General features: G+C 39.9%; 1 protein-coding gene across 2 annotated transcripts in view; it reads right to left on the bottom strand.

Moving 5' to 3' along the window:
- Nucleotides 1–41: 41 nt before the first annotated feature.
- cacna1db (calcium channel, voltage-dependent, L type, alpha 1D subunit, b) overlaps nucleotides 42–18,882 on the bottom strand; it is an 89,976-nt gene continuing 71,135 nt past the window's right edge. For both annotated transcript variants that reach the window (XM_085393345.1, XM_085393346.1), the window contains 10 exons: nucleotides 16,934–17,070; nucleotides 16,259–16,375; nucleotides 15,525–15,967; nucleotides 12,060–12,086; nucleotides 10,221–10,361; nucleotides 9,759–9,916; nucleotides 7,695–7,807; nucleotides 7,449–7,583; nucleotides 6,635–6,820; nucleotides 42–3,204 (listed from right to left, as the gene is read on the bottom strand). In XM_085393345.1, the coding sequence (XP_085249471.1) occupies nucleotides 2,899–3,204; nucleotides 6,635–6,820; nucleotides 7,449–7,583; nucleotides 7,695–7,807; nucleotides 9,759–9,916; nucleotides 10,221–10,361; nucleotides 12,060–12,086; nucleotides 15,525–15,967; nucleotides 16,259–16,375; nucleotides 16,934–17,070 (1,763 nt within the window). In that variant the 3' untranslated portion in view covers nucleotides 42–2,898. The remainder of the gene's footprint in view (nucleotides 3,205–6,634; nucleotides 6,821–7,448; nucleotides 7,584–7,694; nucleotides 7,808–9,758; nucleotides 9,917–10,220; nucleotides 10,362–12,059; nucleotides 12,087–15,524; nucleotides 15,968–16,258; nucleotides 16,376–16,933; nucleotides 17,071–18,882) is intronic.

Below are 18,882 nucleotides of genomic sequence, written 5' to 3'. Positions count from 1 at the left end.
TTGTCACTTTATAGACATCTGTAAAGCAGTGGAACAGTACAAAAAAATAAAGCTGCGTTGCACAACAAAGCTTTGCAGTCCTTGTCATTTTATCTCATATGATAAATCATTTGGGTAGTTGCACTAGTAATAATCTCCACGTGACTGTTGTTGTTTCAAGTTTCTCGCATGTGAGACACAGGGTAAATCTGAACTGTCTGGAGTCGTGCACTTTTGACAGATTATATTCCTAAGCAGGTGGCTTCCGGTCAAGAAGCTGTCGTAAGTGATTCAAAGCATAGCTGAATGCCTTGGGGAGTGGAGTTGGGTGGTTTTCAATAAAAAACAAAAGTCTCACATAGAAGCCAGCATGTTTACCTCAGACTTTTTATGGCTTCTTGGAAATCAGACCAGTGTTGAATCTGGTACTTCTCTTTAATCTTTGTAATGTTGGGTACAAACACTGTTTTTTACTAAAGATTTGGTGGTTCATCATTCATTACTATGGACTTTTGGACAACCAATGACGATCGCTGCCAATAAAGAAAAAAAAAATCACACATAAATGTTTCCGATTACTACTTTTGTGCAAATGCAGCGTTACCAGAGTTTCCCTGACATGTTAACCAACAGGCCCGGAGAGTTACAGAGGTAATAAGATTTTTTTCAAAGTCTACATTAAAAACAATTTACTTGCAGTTAAAAAAATGCATATGTCTCATTTATCAGCTGTATTGGCCACTTAAACCTGTATGAGGCTCTTCTAGAGTGAAGAGGAAAGAGTGCATTTGCAGTCCATCTGAACGATAGTCCAGATAGCAGCTTGTATCCTGCTTATACATCTGTACATCTGTATATCTACATCATCAGAATGTCCAATAGCAAACACCGGCACCGGATTTAGACCCTTTAGTCAACTTTTAGTCACAATAGATAAATAAATAAACCTCAGTAATTTTGGTAACAAAAAACATTTGACGCATCTGAGTATGGACGAGTGTTCTCTATTCTGTCCAGACTATCTCTCCAACTCATAAATGAAATATGTAGTTGAGTGGAGAGAGTCTCTACACTCAGAGAACCAGGGTTACAATGTAACCAAGCATTCCCTTGTTTTGGTTTTATAGGAGCCCTTTGATTGTACAGAACAAATTGCCCTTACAGCAGTATTTAGAGTAAGAAAAAAAGAAAGATTGCCTATCCATCACTTGGTATGTTGTTTTTTGTTTAAATTAATCTGAAGGCTTTATAGTTGGCAGTGGGAGACAAACACCCATTAGTGGTGCAGAAACGCTTTACTACGATTTCCCCCAAGTTGTGCTCTTTGTCTTGACAAAAACAACTCCAACAGATAAAAGGCAACAGCAGTCATTTCATTACAATAGCAAATATACTGACATAGTATATTGTCAGGCAATCCAGTAAATAGTCGCCCATTATGTAGAGACCTGTATGGTCTTATTCATTCCATTGCAAAAACAACAAAGAGTTTTGCAGCAGTGGAGGAAATAAATGGTTTACTTGATGTGTCATCTGTGGCACAAAGAAACTCTGGTGGTCTTTGCTTTTATTTTTGTTTCACCTTCAAGAACTGCCAAAGATAACTTCATCCTGTCAGTGAGTAATTATTTTTAAAACATGAGTAGTCTGGGTCTCATTCACTATTGAGCCACATCACACAGAAACCTCAGAGATGATCTACTGTTGCTGATCTCAGAGTGATTCAGGGGGAATAGTGATTCATAGTAGTCCATCATTGCATATCTGAGTAAAGGGCTTAACAAAGAAAACTCAGTCTTCAAAGTTAAGGATCATCAAGGGCAGTGAGTGACACACAGCAGCGAGTGACACACATCATCCTAATATTCCTTTATTTTTAGGGTGTGTAGCTTGATCAAACTCCTTGAATGTAGCACTGCTGTTAGTTTAAAGGGAGGACTTAAGAGAATGTGTCCGCGATTACATGAAGAAGGAGGATATGCCTGAGGACAAAGACATGTTATTTTTCTTACTGATATGTGATTTCCTTTTCAAGTCAAAAACAGAGACATAGCCAAGCTTAGCCCTGAAATCCTGAACTGTGAACCCAGAGAAGTTTAAGTGATCAAGACTACTAAGAAAAAAACTGTTTCTGTCAAGTTTTTTGTTTTAGTTTTTTTTACTCTAAATCGAGTCACGAAGGTAATAATGTAATGCGAACAACCAGTGTTTGCTAACATGACCAATAAAAGGTTTAAAATCACACATTATTTATATACATGGATCTGGCAACGAAATACAGGGAAGCTTGGAATGACTGGACAACCATACGCTGACCTGGCGCTGGTGGGTTTTTTTTTTTTCAGACATCTAAACTGGAACGTAAGTTAGTTGAATGCTTTGGATATTTTTCTAAAATTGTTTTAACAAAATCAGCTTCTTTGGGAAAAACAAAATCATGCACTGCAATCTAAAAATGATTGAAACGGTGGAACACTTTTTGTTTTTTTGGCTCTTTATATATCGAGTAAACAGTTTAGATTTATTTTAGAACAATGCAGCTGGGCCGACCCATTATCACCTTGAACTGAAGCTGATTCCTAAAATCTGTGTTAGAAAACCTACATTTGAGTTTTTCCTGCTGTAAGAAACCAGTGTAACAATAAAGAAAAACCCAATTTAGAGGTTTGAATTCTCACTAGATGGCAGACTGGTTGGCAGACAGATTTGATTCCCTCTGGTTTGCTAAATTTTCCAGAAACCCAACCATTTCTTCATCATTTCTTAAGAGAAAACAAGGCACTTTGCTCTCTTATCCATCTGTGTTTTACACATTTTCATTATTGCATGATGCACTTGAATAGAGGTGTCCCCTCACCGTAGAGCAGTAGTAAAAATTCAATTGAAAAAATCCTAAATATATCCCAGTGTGAGCTGCTGTTATAGTGAGGTGATGCACATCATCTCATCTGTTAGGTCCTCCTCACATTTCACAGCCACATATGGTTCCTCATCGCTGTAGTCACGGATGCTGTGGTCCCTAATATTTGCACTGGCATGCGAATCCGAGCCAACGCTCTCTTTCCTCCCTGTGTTGCCATTACCCATGGTCCCATTCAGCAGGTTACTGGCGGCACTCTCCATTTCATCAATGGTCATCTCGCAGGCGTCTGCAATCTCATGTTTAGTTGCTGACACAAATTTAGGGTCCCTGGCGTATTTCCCCAAACCTTCAGAAATCAGCACCTGTGGAGAGCAGTCAGGAGATAATTAAAGCTGAAACCATGAAGTGGAAAAAGTGATCTTCAGCAAGATCAAGAACCACACATTCTGGGTCTTACAGATAGTATTCATTTAGCTGCCAATAGATGACCTCTGCAACATCCTGTTGACTTGTAAAATGAATGCTTCACTGACAGAAGCATTGCTCATCACGCTTCTCAACTTGAGTTAGCTGCCTGGACATGCAGCCATACTTGTTTTTAATAAAGGTAATTATGAAAATGTTTTTCATTTTGACATAGTGGAAAAGTTGAGGTGTACATCACAAATGAGTCAGAACAAGAAGTTCAAGAATGAAAACTTCAAGAAAGAAAACTGCTCAAAAACATTTAGGGGACACTTTGAAAACATGTCCAACCCCAATGGGGAAAACATCATGCTGCATATCTATACTGATATAGACTGTGTAATCAGTCTATATCTTGATGCAAGTGAAAATGATGTGTACTGTTTTCCTAGAATATCACTACATTTACATAAGTAGACTGTGATCTGACAGGTCAAATGTAAAATAACATAACATCACTGTAAATGTAATAAAACACAATTTACTTGTTTGTTAAATATATTTTGTTGTACATATGCATATTTAGATCGTAAAAATACATCCAGAAATGTCTCCCATCATTCCTTGGGACATGTGCTGCTGTTTAGATGTTCTTGTTTTATTGTTTATGGTTACGTTACTTTAAACTGTTATCTTGAATGTTGTGTTTACGCCGTGGTGCAGCGTCACTGACAGCTGTTGTTTTGTAGAGAGAGTGCTGTACCATGAGTGACTTCTGTTGTGCTGTTGTTGAACCTTGAGGCATATTGTAGCACCGCAAGTGTTTTAATAAGGAGCTCCCCTTACCAGCTTGGGGTTCAATAACAAGCTCAATCTCTCTCTGTGAGCTTTTTTGTTAAGATTTCTCTGCATGCCACAATGTAAAACACTGCACGGACACGCTGTGCTAATTATATATTTTGAAAAAGAAATGTGGAGGTAGGAATTGCAATTAATATAAATAACATGATGCTAAGCATCGGCCAATGAATGTGAACTAACAACAAGGTCGCGGGTATGGCTGCGACCGTAGGAAAAAACCCTAATATGAAGGTATTTTACTGTGCATTTTACAGTAATGTTCTGTTCTTCTAGAATATCATTAAAGTTACGTAAATAGACTTTGACTTCACATTTTGAATGTAAATTAACGTTAAATCACTGTAATGTAATACAACATAATTGTCATGATTATTAAATGTATCTGTCTGTACATATGCATATTTAGATTGTTAAAATACATTCACAAATGTATCATGATTTCACAAATATCTGTCCGTTATTTGAAAGATTGAACTGTTGAATTCAAATGTAATGCTATGGAAAAGTATATAACATGATCCCTATAAGCTTGTGTTACATCACATAAGTATTATTATCGTTGCTAGTTAGGCCGTTCGTGGCTCAAGAGTTGGCAGTTCGCCTTGTGATCAAAAGATTGCCGGTTCGCGCCCCGGCTCGGACACTCTCTGTCGTTGTGTCCGTGGTTAAGACTCTTCACCTACCGCCTACTAGTGATGGCCAAAGGGGCCGATGGTGCGATATGGCAGCCTCGCCTCTGTCAGTCTGTCCCAGGGCATGCAATCAATTATTACTTAAACCAACTGTTAACTGTATATTTCTGTACATTTACGTATTATGATTCATATTTCCACATTCAGTGACCTTGTTTATAGGTAATTTCATTGTTTGATCGCGTAAAAATGTTCCTAATTTAATGTCTAAAAGCACTTGGAAAAGGCAGAATCCCATGTCAAATTAGCGCAACAAACTCTATTTTCATTACTGAAAATAACCGTATTTTTATGGGACAGTTATTTTCTGTTATTTTACGGTCGTATTTTTGGCGCCCCAGCTGCCAGAATATTACCGTTTTTTTAAGATGTTTTTTTTTTCCTATTTATAGATGATTTCATTGTTTAATCACATTAACATGTTCCTGATTTAATGTTTAGCGGCACTTGAAAAAGGCGAGATCCCATGTCAAATTAGCGCAACTAATTGTATTTTCATTACTGAAAATAACCGTATTTTTATGGGACAGTTATTTTCTGTTATTTCACGGTCGTATTTTGGCGCCCCAGCTGCCGGAATATTACCGTTGTTTTAGGATGTTTTTTTTAACAGTGTACTACAGAGAACAAAATTCAAAGACACCCTGAAATTCAAAGTGAAAAAATGGTCCAATGGTCCAATTTTATTGTAGTCACTTAAAATGGTACTCAGTAGTTTGTTTGGCCCCCATCTGCTTGTATGCATGCCTGAAAACATCCTATTGAGACGTGAATGGTGTCCTTTGGAATCTCCACCCAGATCTGATCCGGACATCACTGAGCTCCTGGAGAGTCTGAGATTCACGCTACCTGAATCGGACGGACCAAAACATGATGTCCCAAGTGTTATATTTGAATTAACTCAGGCGAGTGTAGAGTGCAGGAGCTGCAAACATACTCTCACCTCATGAAGCCGGATATTGTTTTGCGCCAGGAGAAGCCCAGTACCCACTGCACCAGTGTAGGGTCTGACAGTGGGTCCAAGGATGTTACAGAACGATGTTACAGGCAGCATATTATTCTCCACGGCTTCTCCAGACCCTTTCACATCCATCACATGTGCTCAGAGTTACCTCCTCTCATCCGTGAAAAGCACACGGTGCCACTGGTGGACCTGCCAATTCTGGTATTCTATGGCAAATGCCAAGCAGTGAGCACAGGGCCCACTAGAAGACATTGTGCTTTCAGGCCACCCTCATGAAGTCTATTAATGATTGTTTGGTCAGAGACATTCAAACCAGTGGCCTGCTGAAGGTCATTTTGTAGCTCAGGCAGTACTCATCCTGTACCTCCTTGCACAAAGGAGCAGATACCCGTTCTGATGATGGGTTAAGGACCTTCTACAGCCTTATCTCCTCCACGCTGTCGAGACTGCTCGAACACACAGTAATTCTTATGGCATTGGCACGTTTCAATGTGCCACCCTGGAGGAGCTGGACTACCTTTGCAACCTCTGTAGGGTCCAGGTATCACCTCATAATAACAGTAGTGACACTGAGCCTAGCTAAAGGCAAAAGTAAAAAGATGAGGAGGGAAAAATGTCAGTGGTCTTCACCTATAAAACACCAAAGCAGCTGAAACTGATGAAAAACCCCTTATGCTATTTAACTGACCAGATCAATATCCTGTATGTTGACTTGGCTTGATGCTACACTTTGATTAAAAAGTTTTACTTTCAACTTTTTCGAGCAGTGTATAAATGAAATATCACCAGATCTCTTATCCTACTTTGTGAGGGTCTATGGATTAAAAAAAATGCACGGTAACAACAACAGAGCATTTGTTATGTACTCACAGCTTCCACCAGACTGTTGGCACTGCCTCTCTTTTGCAGGCAGTGCGAGCAGCACTCTGCGGGTAAATGCAGACGTGACGGAGAATGGCTTTGGCTGGGAGGGCCATCCTGACTATCTGTGTACCATGAACTCCTCTTCACTGCTCCAGGGATGCTGGCCACACTGCCAGGACTGCGCCAATCCACCTATACACACAAACATATACATATATATATATATATATATATATATATATATATATATATATATATATATATATATATATATATATATATATATATAGATAGATATAGATATATAGATAGATAGATAGATAGATATATACAGGGTGGGCCATTTATATGGATACACTGTAATAACATGGGAATGGTTGGCATTTCTCCTGCGGTGTTGCTATCAGTGTGTGAAGAGTGGGAGAAGAGGGTTGCATTGACAATCCAACACAATGGACAGCACATTGAACACATTTTATAAGTGGTCAGAAACGTGTAAATAACTCATGAAAGAATAAAGTTACGCTGAAACCGAGCACAGCATTGTTTTTCTTGTGACATTACCAATAAGTTTGATGTGTCACATGGCCCTCTTCCTATTGAAAAAACAAAAGTTGTATCCAAGACTTCTAAATGGCCACCATGGTCACCACCCATCTTGAGGAGTTTGCCCCCTCACATATACTAATGTGCCACAAACAGGACTTTAATATCACCAACCATTCCCATGTTATTATGGTGTATCCATATAATGGCCCAAACAGTAGTTTGGTGGGGGTGGGGGGGTGGGGGGTTGCCAAGAACAACTCAATAATGAGACCTGTATAAGGGGCGTGTAACTGGGCGAGAAGTCACGGCTAACTGGGGAGGCAGGAGGTGTGGCCCACGAACGCATGGACCTTGTGGGAGAAAGACGGTGAATTTTGCTTGCGTCGAGACCGGCCACCGCCATCACCTGTGAGTGATTGAGAGCCGAGATAAAAAACAAAACGTAAAAAAACAACAGTCCTTAGAGGTGCCATTCCTTCATCATCACAATATTAATGCCCCAAAAAGGTGTAGGTACATGCTGCTGCATCAGGTGTAGTGGAAGAGCTGTGCATGATGGAGAAGGAGGAGCACCGTCTCCACTATTTCTTCTCCGAAGACACTCAAAGTTGAATGTTGGTCTGTTGGAGGCTGAGAGGACACAGAAAACAGTAGTGATTAATGCAATCATTCATCATAAATCCACAGACATTTATAGACAACTGCAATTATTGCAATGACATGTTGTTTTCTTTTATGCTTATCATCCCTGTTGGACAACATCTCCCACCCCGTGCAGCAGACTGTGACAGCACTGGGCAGCTCCTTCAGTGGGAGACTGCGGCACCCACGGTGTGGGACGGAGAGATTTCGCAGGTCTTTCCTCCCCACTGCTGTCAGACTGATCAAACACACACATCCACACATGTGCAATAACACTAAGTGCAATAATCTTTTCTGGCATTGTTGTATTTTTACTCAGTTGTATATAGCATTTGTATTCTATTTTTATCTTATTGTATATTTTATTCTATTTTATTCTACTGTATATAGTATTTTATTTTATTCTATTCTGTACAGTTGTGTACTGTATTTATTCTTATTGTATTCTAATTTTTGCTTCATAACTTGCACTGTCCACTTCCTGCTGTGGCAAAACAAATTTCCCACGTGTGGGACTAATAAAGGTTATCTTATCTTATCAAACTGCTAAATGACCATTAATAGGTGCTTTCTATGCTCATCAGCGCAACAGATTCCAGTTAACTGTTCTGCTCTGCCTTCCTGACTGTGTGACGTATGAGCTGGTATTCTTATCCTAAGGAAAGAAGGCTATTTTCTAGGGTATGAAAATCTAATTAAACAAAAAAACAAACAAAAAACCTCAAGATTTGATAAACCAGTGCGCACCTGCATTGCTTTAAACAGAGCGTGAGAGCAGTGATATGCGTCAGTGCACTAGCAGAGAAGTACATCAAGTACATCTCTGGCTATCACAACGGTTATCAGCTAGCAGCTAAACAAATATTATCTGATGGAGAGTGTTTTTGTGCTTGAAGGCAGTAGTGAATATTTTTGTAGATTTTTATGCTTCTTCCCATGTGGAGTCCTTCAGTCAGTTAGCCAAGTTTATTAGTCCTTTAAAAAAAATAACACAGTTCTTATCTGTGCTAACATATAACATAAAACTGTTAACACAATAAACTTTCATAAGTTTAACACAATGTGCCACTGGAACTACAAAAAAAAAAGTGAATTATTATTAATGATTCCGTGCCAGTTCACCAATATTAGCGAGTAATATTAGCTATTTGTAAGTATATATGTTTCGGCCTATATAACAGCCGATAAGGGAACATTAAAAAAAGAAAAAATAAAGAAAAAAAACATGAAAAACATCCTTCAATCATGTTAAGAGAGTTGATGTTGCATTTTTTGTCCAACAGAGGACACATCTAGCGACACATCTGTATGGAACACAAAACACAACAACGTGCTAATCTGAGCAGAGTCGTGCAGAACATAAGTGAATAATCTACAGGGAGTTGTAAATGAAATTTATTTTTAAATAAAAATCCTTTTCTTTAATAAGGAGTGATAAGTCACCAAAAATAATAAATGTTATTCAAATCTGTTTATGTTTTTTGTGCCCTAAAGAAAATCATTTTTAGCCTCTATATATTCAAATTTTACTCACCAAATATTTTTTTTTAAATCTATTTTTAAAATCCTACATCAGTCAGACTCTTATTCTGTTATCCATTAATTTACAACAGTTCTCATCAATTCATGTTATATTGGATGAGTAAAAAAAAAGTTCTTTTCTTTCAACAACAAGGTAATTTCTCTATGAACCTAGCTAGATGACACTCTAGCCGTTTAACAATAATTTACATACAGTAGTGTACCATGCAATGACAGTACTGATTCAAAATGAATGGTACAAATGAGTAAGTTCTGCATAGTTCACAGATGTGAGATCAATTTGCCTGAATCAGCTAATAAACATCTGACTTGAGAAATTTCTTGCAAACAACAAGTAAAATGATCCTTTATTAAATTTCACAGGTGTAGTGACAAAAACAAAAAAGTATCAGTTCACCTTGAGGTGAGGGTAAAAACCATTTCCTGGGTGACGCCCTGCTGTCCTGGTAGATTGGCTGTTGATCATCGTCACAGTAACTTTCAGACTGGCAGTCACCCCTGGAAACGAGGTCAAAATCTCCCTCTGCATCATCATGGCATTCATTGTTGGACAACCTTTGACACAAAAAGATAAAGACTTTGAAAATTAACTTTATCTGTAACTATGATGTCACGGGACGCAAACAGTGGAAAGAAAGTTACACAGAAAAGTAATAGACTGGTGACATTAACCACCAGCATAAACCACAAGTGCTCAATCTAGATATAAAACAGCTGAACTCAGAGGAAAGAAAATACTTCCGTGAAGTCATCGGTACACAGTAGTAAAACCACGGCTGCATTTACGTAGCTGGTGTGTCAATTTTATCTCACGCTTTCCTCAGATTAGATTAAACCGACTTTTCTTTTCCAGAATTACCTTTCCTTTGTGAGCATGATGTCATCTTCATGAAATTCCTCCCCACTGAAGTACTCGCCTGAGCCTCTCTCTTCATCGCTGTCCCCATTGCCCCTCTCCTCTCGACGAATGGTGGGATAAAGTGCTCCGCTGCTCTCTGACCTGGCATCCAAACAGCAAAGACACAGTAAATCATACTGATGTCGCTGGATTGGATTAACCATTATCATCTGTTTTCTTCAGATTATTGCATCCGCATTCTAAAAAAGTTGGGATGCTGTATAGAATATAGGTAAAAGCTGAATTTGGTGATTTGCAAACATAAAAACTTGACTCCTTTTTAAAATTAAATAGAACACAGAAAACACATCGAATGTGTTACAATATTTACTTTCAATTCAAAAACAAAAAGGTCATTTTGAATTTGATGACAGCACAGAAAAAGCACAGAAAAATTTGGATAGGGCCATTTTCACCACTGTGTAGCATCCCTTCCACTTTAATTAGCAGTCCACAAACATCTGAGAACTGAAAAGTCCAATTACTTGACTCTTAGGAGAAGTTTTTCTGTATCAGAAAAACAGGTGTTCTGGATGGGAGCTTATGCTGCTCTAAAACTGTAGTACCTCTCAGCAATAATAGTGCATTTGCAAGGTGCCAATTCCACAGGTGCTAATGCCACCCACAGAGCTGTAGAGCTTGAGCACTGATAACAACAAGTTGTCCACACCATCTTTAGTCCAGTGTTCAAGTTTTCCAGAAAGAATTTCACAGTTCAGTTTGTCTGACTTCCATTTTCACTGAGTTTTGGCCCAGAGATGACAGCATGTTTAGATCATGTTCATATATGGCTTCTTCTTTGTATGGTAGAGCTTTTGTTAAGTCAGATTGTTGAATGTTGTCATTGTTTTTCTTAAATTTGTAAAGGCTCAGTTCAAACTATAGGATCAAGGACATTCCTTTGTCTGACCCCCTCTCGAGCCTCTCGAAGTTCTGGGAGGAGGCTGGTTCTGACCAAGCCTTTCCTCGTTAGCGAGTAAAAGACCGGTTGAAGATGTTCTGTCTTGGTTTTGTTCTTCATGAGGAATAAGTCTCTAAACTAGCGGGGCCTGTGGAAACACAGACTCTACAGCTTTAATCTGCATTTATGGATGGCACTAAAGACAATGTTGTTTTTAATGCAGTATTGGCTGAGGGCCTGAAGATTAACAGCCTGCAGTACCGATTTTTACTCTTGTTCCACTCCAGATTCTTTCAATCTTTTGATGATCTTATTTAGATGAAGATCTATTTAAAATCTTCACAAATTTGAGGAAGAATATTCTGAAATTGTTACACATCTTATGCTGCAACTGACAGTGACATATACTTACAGTTTATTTGCATATTTCCCATCTTTACCTCTGAGAAATGTTGCCTCTCTATGATCCTCTTTTTAATACCACTAACTTTTCCAGTCTTTTGTTCCCCCTGTCCTAACTTTTTTAGACGTGTTGCTGCCATCAACTTTAAAACAAGCTAATATTTTTTTACAAAATAGTCAAATGTCTAAGTTTAAACACTAGATATATTTAATATGCTCTGCTGTGAATAAAAGATTTATATATGAATTTGCAAATCATTGCAAAAATGTCAAAACTCTTTGAAAGTGGGTTTGTACAAATAGTAATAATCCTTATTGTCATAGAGTTGCTTTCCCATAGACTGCTAATTCAACCAGTCACCACATATATACTGTATAAACTGGCCCATTTATCATTTTTTGGATTAAAAGGTCAGAAGCTTTCACATGTTTTGTGACAATCGTACACAAAACCAATATGCTTTGAAGCTCTGTGAGCATTAACATCATGTACATACCTAATATAGGCCTCATAGTAGCGTGTCCTGCTCCAGGGACAGGAAGAGGAGATGGATCAGGCAGATAGAAGGGATTTGTTGGAACCGGAAACCAGGACGGGGAGGGGAGGGGGGGTTCATGCAATGACAAATGAAAAGAGGATACAAGCTGAAATGCTTAAATGGTCTTGTCGGTTTTTCGCTCCTGCTAGAAAACAAGATCTATAAATAATCCACAAATTACAGATAAGAAATGAGGTCACACGATGCCACGGTTTTTCCAAGAATGAACACCACCGAACATTCAAACTGTGGATTCCTAGGAACTGCAACAAACCCAGGTGCAATATGTCAGACCCGACAGCCTCAGTTAGCATGTTTTTTTTAAAGTTCATGACAGCACAATTAGAAGAAGACTGAAGAAAGTTGGCTTGTTTAGAAAGGCTGCCAGAGGAAACTCTTTTCTCTCTCAAAAAAAGATGGTAGCATGGTTTAGGTTTGCAAAATTTCCTCTAAAAAAAATGCAAGACTTCTGCAACAATGCCCTTTGGACATGTGAGACCAAAATAGAGAAGTTTGGCTACAGTATAATGCACAAACACCTCATACCAGTACGTTAGTGGAAGGATGATGATATGTGCTTGTTCTGCAGCCACAGGACCAAGACACCTCACAGTCATTGAGTTGATCATGAACTCCTCTGTATACCAAAGTAAGTAGTAGTAGTAGTCAAATGTGAGGCCGTCTTTCTGACAGCTAATGCTTAACCCGAATTGGGACGTGCAACAGGACAACGATCCCAGGCACAGCAGGAAATCTACAGAGTTTGCAGAGCCCAGCCCTCAAGACAATTTAAATGGGACCTTTGGAAAGCGGCGCATAAATGAATACCTGCAAACGTCAATGATCTGAAATAATGTAGTAAAGAAGAGTTGGTCAAAATTCCTCCACAATGATGTGAGCGATAAAGACATAAAGAAAACGACCGTTCAAGTTAGCACAGTTAAAGGTGGTTCTACAAGCCACTGAATAAAGGGGTGCACTTAGTTTTTCATAGGACTCAATGTAACCGAGAATATGTGTAGAACATGCAGATGAATGAATCTATAAAAGCGATCATTTGTTAAATACATACTGATAAAACACTACAAAACTGAGATCTTTCTAATGCAGTGAACTATAATGTAATGATATACAGTGGGGCAAAAAAGTATTTAGTCAGCCACCGATTGTGCAAGTTCCCCCACTTAAAATGATAGAATAGAATAGAATTCAACTTTATTGTCATTGCACATGCACAGGTACAGTGCAACGAAATGCAGTGATGATGACAGAGGTCAGTAATTTGCACCAGAGGTACACTTCAACTGTGAGAGACAGAATGTGAAAAAAAAATCCATGAATTCACATGGTAGGATTTGTAAAGAATTTATTCGTAAATTAGGGTGGAAAATAAGTATTTGGTCACCTCAAACAAGGAAAATCTCTGGCTCTCACAGACCTGTAACGTCTTCTGTAAGAAGCTTTTCTGTCCCCCACTCGTTACCTGTATGAATGGCACCTGTTTGAACTCATCATCTGTATAAAAGACACCTGTCCACAGCCTCAAACAGTCAGACTCCAAACTCCGCCATGGCCAAGACCAAAGAGCTTTCGAAGGACACCAGGAAAAGTATTGTAGACCTGCACCAGACTGGGAAGAGTGAATCTACAATAGGCAAGCAGCTTGGTGTGAAAAAATCAACTGTGGGAGCAATCATCAGAAAATGGAAGACATACAAGACCACTGATAATCTCCCTCGATCTGGGGCTCCACGCAAGATCTCATCCTGTGGGGTCAAAATGATCATGAGAACGGTGAGCAAAGATCCCAGAACCACACGGGGGGACCTGGTGAATGACCTGCAGAGAGCTGGGACCAAAGTAACAAAGGTCACCATCAGTAACACACTACAACGGCAGGGAATCAAATCCCGCAGTGCCAGACGTGTTCCGCTGCTGAAGCCAGTGCATGTCCAGGCCCGTCTGAAGTTTGCCAGAGAGCACATGGATGATACAGCAGAGGATTGGGAGAATGTCATGTGGTCAGATGAAACCAAAGTAGAACTTTTTGGTATAAACTCAACTCGTCGTGTTTGGAGGAAGAAGAATACTGAGTTGCATCCCAAGAACACCATACCTACTGTGAAGCATGGGGGTGGAAACATCATGCTATGGGGCTGTTTTTCTGCCAAGGGGACAGGACAAGTGATCCGTGTTAAGGACAGAATGAATGGGGCCATGTATCGTGAGATTTTGAGCCAAAACCTCCTTCAATCAGTGAGAACTTTGAAGATGAAACGAGGCTGGGTCTTCCAACATGACAATGATCCAAAACACACCACCCGGGCAACAAAGGAGTGGCTCCGTAAGAAGCATTTGAAAGTCCTGGAGTGGCCTAGCAAGTCTCCAGACCTCAACCCCATAGAAAATCTGTGGCGGGAGTTGAAAGTCCGTGTTGCTCGGCGACAGTCCCAAAACATCACTGCTCTCGAGAAGATCTGCATGGAGGAATGGGCCAAAATACCAGCTACTGTGTGTGCAAACCTGGTAAAGACCTATAGTAAACGTTTGACCTCTGTTATTGCCAACAAAGGTTATGTTACAAAGTATTGAGTTGTATTTTTGTTATTGACCAAATACTTATTTTCCACCCTGATTTACGAATAAATTCTTTACAAATCCTACCATGTGGATTCATGGATTTTTTTTTCACATTCTGTCTCTCACAGTTGAAGTGTACCTCTGGTGCAAATTACTGACCTCTGTCATCATTTTAGGTAGGGGAACTTGCACAATCGGTGGCTGACTAAATACTTTTTTGCCCCACTGTACATTATATCATACAGTGCACTGCCAGACCAAACTTCTGAAATGTCAGGGGAAAAAGTCATTAACATACTTTGTTAGTGTAAGTGTAAACAGTTGTACTGGCAGATTTATTTATTCATGTATTAAATACAAATATTTTAACCATATCGCTTTTTTACTTAGTTGTATGCATGTGCACTACAAATGGGCCTTATGCTCTATCACACATATATGCGCACACAGTGAGGCCATTTTAAGTTCATGGGAGATGTTAAATAGATAGTGGAACTCCTTCTGCTTATCAGGAATGTAAATCTTAAGCTGACAGAAAATAGGGTCATGATTCTCTCTGTAAGTGACAAGGCTTTATGGATGTGCCTGAGGGTATAGCCCTCATCCCCCATGAGATGGGCCAGCATGTAAGAGTTGTGGAAGGTCTTTGTCTGTGTGTGTATATATAAGATGTGAGGGCGGCAGAGATGATCCTTGGCTGGGATGTTTCTCTCCACATTGCAGTGTGTTTATTAAACCCACTTCAAAACGGGTGCTTTATTCTACACAAAGAAAAGGACCATGCAACAAATGTGCATAGCTACTGTGGATTTTAACACTGCACTTATGTGTCCTTCAACCAACCTTGTGGAGTGCGACTTCCAAGGCTTGCCTTGCAGTCCTTTGCTGTAAGTAGTTGTTGATGATGCGTTTCTGGTGGAGGATGGGCGACTCCGTATTAAACACTTCTGCTGCCTCGCAATGGTCATGGAGAGAAGTGAGGGCACATTGGCATTGTTGAGGTTGGCATTGGAAGGTATTGGCGACTGAACACAAGTGGAATTACAGTGAGGGTAATGAGTGGTGTGATGAAGTTGATTGCACAGGATTGGTGAAGAGTTCAGTTCTGTCTCTCCTTCTCTATCGTTACTGCTGGCTCTCCTGACGATTTGCGGGGGCTCGGTCGAGGCAGCGCTGGAGAAGGGCAGGATCTGTAGTGGCCGCTGTGTGACGGTGGTGGGGTGAGAAGAGCCTTGCTGATCCCCACCTATGTGGTTGACATGGTTCCCAAAAAGGCTGCCATTACGCTGCACGGAGACACCAGAAATGAAGACTAAATATGACTGCTTAATAAATGAAACTAAACTCAGAACATACTCTTTTCTACCAGAGAGAACCAGTGACAGTTTAACAAAATATCCATTCTCAGATTTCCTGGAAAATTCTATGCAATGAAGTGAGTGACTTATTGAGATGTGTTGGAAGCATATCAGTCACAGAGTTAAGTGGCATTAAGAACAAAAACAACAAAGGACATTCGTAGGAATCGCATTAACACACTCCTGTGCACATCAGGGGAATTTCTCTGGAAATCTTACTCTGTAGATTTCCTCCTCTTCCTCTGCATTTTCATCTACTAGTCCTTCCTCCTGGAGGTCACACGATATGGCACGACGGATTTCTGGTCCAATGTCATGCAGTGTACGCAAGCCAGCCTGCAAAAAGGACGTGTGTCAAAGCAAACCTCATTAGTATTGTTGTTAACAAACATTTCGATGTTCTCATGCATGAAAAGAAATCTTCCCGAACAAATGAACAAAACATCTGTTTAAAGATTGTCATCAATCTTTTAGAGTTTTTTCAGATTTGACTGATGTTTACAAAAGACGGGAAGAGAGGCAAGAGCCACTGCACCCACATCATAATAGACATGCTTTCTCTTCTTTTGTTAACAGACTGTGTGCAAACAGGGTTTGGTTTTTCCAGATTTCCCACATGATTCCCCCACTCCTGATTATGATATGTTGCCAAAGGTCTCATTGGAAAGTTCCACAGAACACCTGACTCAGTGACTTGTAGTAGGTAGTGATTATTGTTTATTCATGTGCCCGTAATGTGATGAGCACAAAGAAAGGCTTTTATTGCAAAAATGAGTCAAAACTGACTGTTTGATAGTGCTCACCTTAATTAATTTGGATGAACTGCTCACTTAGACTCCATAAATTACTCACTGTGCACTGAATTGACTGACTGAAACGTTGCACTTTCCTCACCTGTAGAGCCAAGGTGGTATTCAGCCTCTCCCATGAGCGCCTTCCCACAAGACCTTGCTCCTTGCGCCTCTTGAACTTTCTGAAGTAGTCCTGTATCAGGAAGGTGGCATAGAACTTCCCCACTGTTACCTCGTCATCTGAGTGAGCAGACACACCAAAGCCTCCCAGGTCAACACCAAAACACCTCAACACCGAAAATCAGCTCATATCCATGCACTCAAGATTCAAAATACTCAGCCAGTTACTCCTACTGCTGCTATGTCACCAGCTCAGAGAACATTTAATGTGTCCTCACAACTAAAAAAAAATCACAATCATGAAGCACCACTACTGCAGCATGTTGGGAAAAGAGACAACATCTTGGAAATGAAACCAAATATTTTAGCTTTATTCCAAATGCCAAAAGAGTACTGACCGATAATCCCAAAATGCCATAAATCCTCAATGCTTAACCAGGACACTGACCTTACTGCCTAAGAAGCTCCAAGAGGTTAACAACTGCTGCATGCATGAGCACATTTTTTGACGCATGTTTATTATCAATTCAAATAAACCGAAGCATTTATGCCTGCACATATTGTACAGTGACTGAAGACTTAACTAAAATTTAAGCATCTATGATTTCAGAGACAGACAAGCAGAAGTGTTTTATGTGTTAGACCAATGATATGATCTGTAGCAAGAAGCGCATGCAAGAAAACAGCAGAGTAAAAGGTTTATAGAAGCAAGGGTAAGCTCTACAGATCTTCTATCAAGACACAAAACATAAACTTAGTTTAGCCAGAAGGGAAGCGATGACAGTGCACACTATCTGCCATGCAGGGAGGCTTATTGGGCTTGGCTCTAATTCTCTCAGATAAGTCGCTGCTGAAGCAGAACGGGGAGAGATGCTGGACAATAACAAAAAAAGCCAGCTGAATCACTGTGTGCAAGAAACAAGTGGTTTTCTCTCGGTTTGTCACCACCTCTCCATAACCCATTTTAACTGGAGGGGAACTGAGTAAACGTGACAAATGTTGTGGCCAATATTCCCTCCAGGGGTCCAAAGAGAGCGGTGACCTTTATGTGGTTATGATCCATCTTTAGGTATCAGACTCGTTTCTCTACACACACAACACAGCCAGAGTTAAGCTGCACAGGGCTCTGTTCAGAAAGGACCAAAGATATAGAGCCAAAAAAGGTATTTTAAAAATGCTCATCTGTATTTTAAAATCAGAAACTGATGATCTGAGTAAGTCTGGTCATGTCTGTGTGACAGACTGGTGACCCTGCCTCTACCTGGGATAGCTGGGATAGGCTCCAGGCTCCCCACGAGCCTGATTGGATAAGCAGAAAAGAATGACTGGATCATTCGAAATTGCTAATTTCTTGTAGTTTAGTAAATACATAGCCTCACCAATTTCATTTTCAAAAACATGTAACTCCTCGACAGGAAGGATGAAATCTTACTTAACAATTAAGTAAGATTTTTTCCCCCAGAAAAATCGCATTTGGGGATTTTTACGATTCGCGTTTTTAAGGAACTCCTTGCCTTAATTCAAGTATTAGTTTGCTGAAAACGAATGAACTGATTTTACACGTGTGAGCAACATCTCAAAACCAATAATCCCTGACTCTTTTTGTTTTTCTTAAGAACAAAAGCATCCTGGTGTAAAGGGATCATAACTATGTCCACATGTGGATTCCCTTTCTGGACAGAGCCCGATGAAGTAAGTGAGGTATCAGTAGCTTCATGCCACCAGACTAAAACAGAACTGCTCCAAAGAGCTCAGGACGGCAGAAAGAGAAGAAAGGAAGGCCAGTGACTGAAAACAAAGGAAGCTGTAGAACAGAGAGGCTTGGCGAAAAAGAAAAGAGAGCGGTTAGCGAGCTAATGCACACAAAGACATGCAGTACAAGCATAGAAAAGATGGAGCTGCTACGCTAGCACAACAATGTGAAAGCCTCTC

This window comes from Rhamphochromis longiceps, linkage group LG20, assembly GCF_057381845.1.
Source record: "Rhamphochromis longiceps isolate RC_006_pf linkage group LG20, R_longiceps_female_GT1.1, whole genome shotgun sequence".
Lineage (NCBI taxonomy): Eukaryota > Metazoa > Chordata > Actinopteri > Cichliformes > Cichlidae > Rhamphochromis > Rhamphochromis longiceps.
Note: the sequence above shows the minus strand (reverse complement) of the source record. Positions and strands in the feature narration are given on the sequence as shown.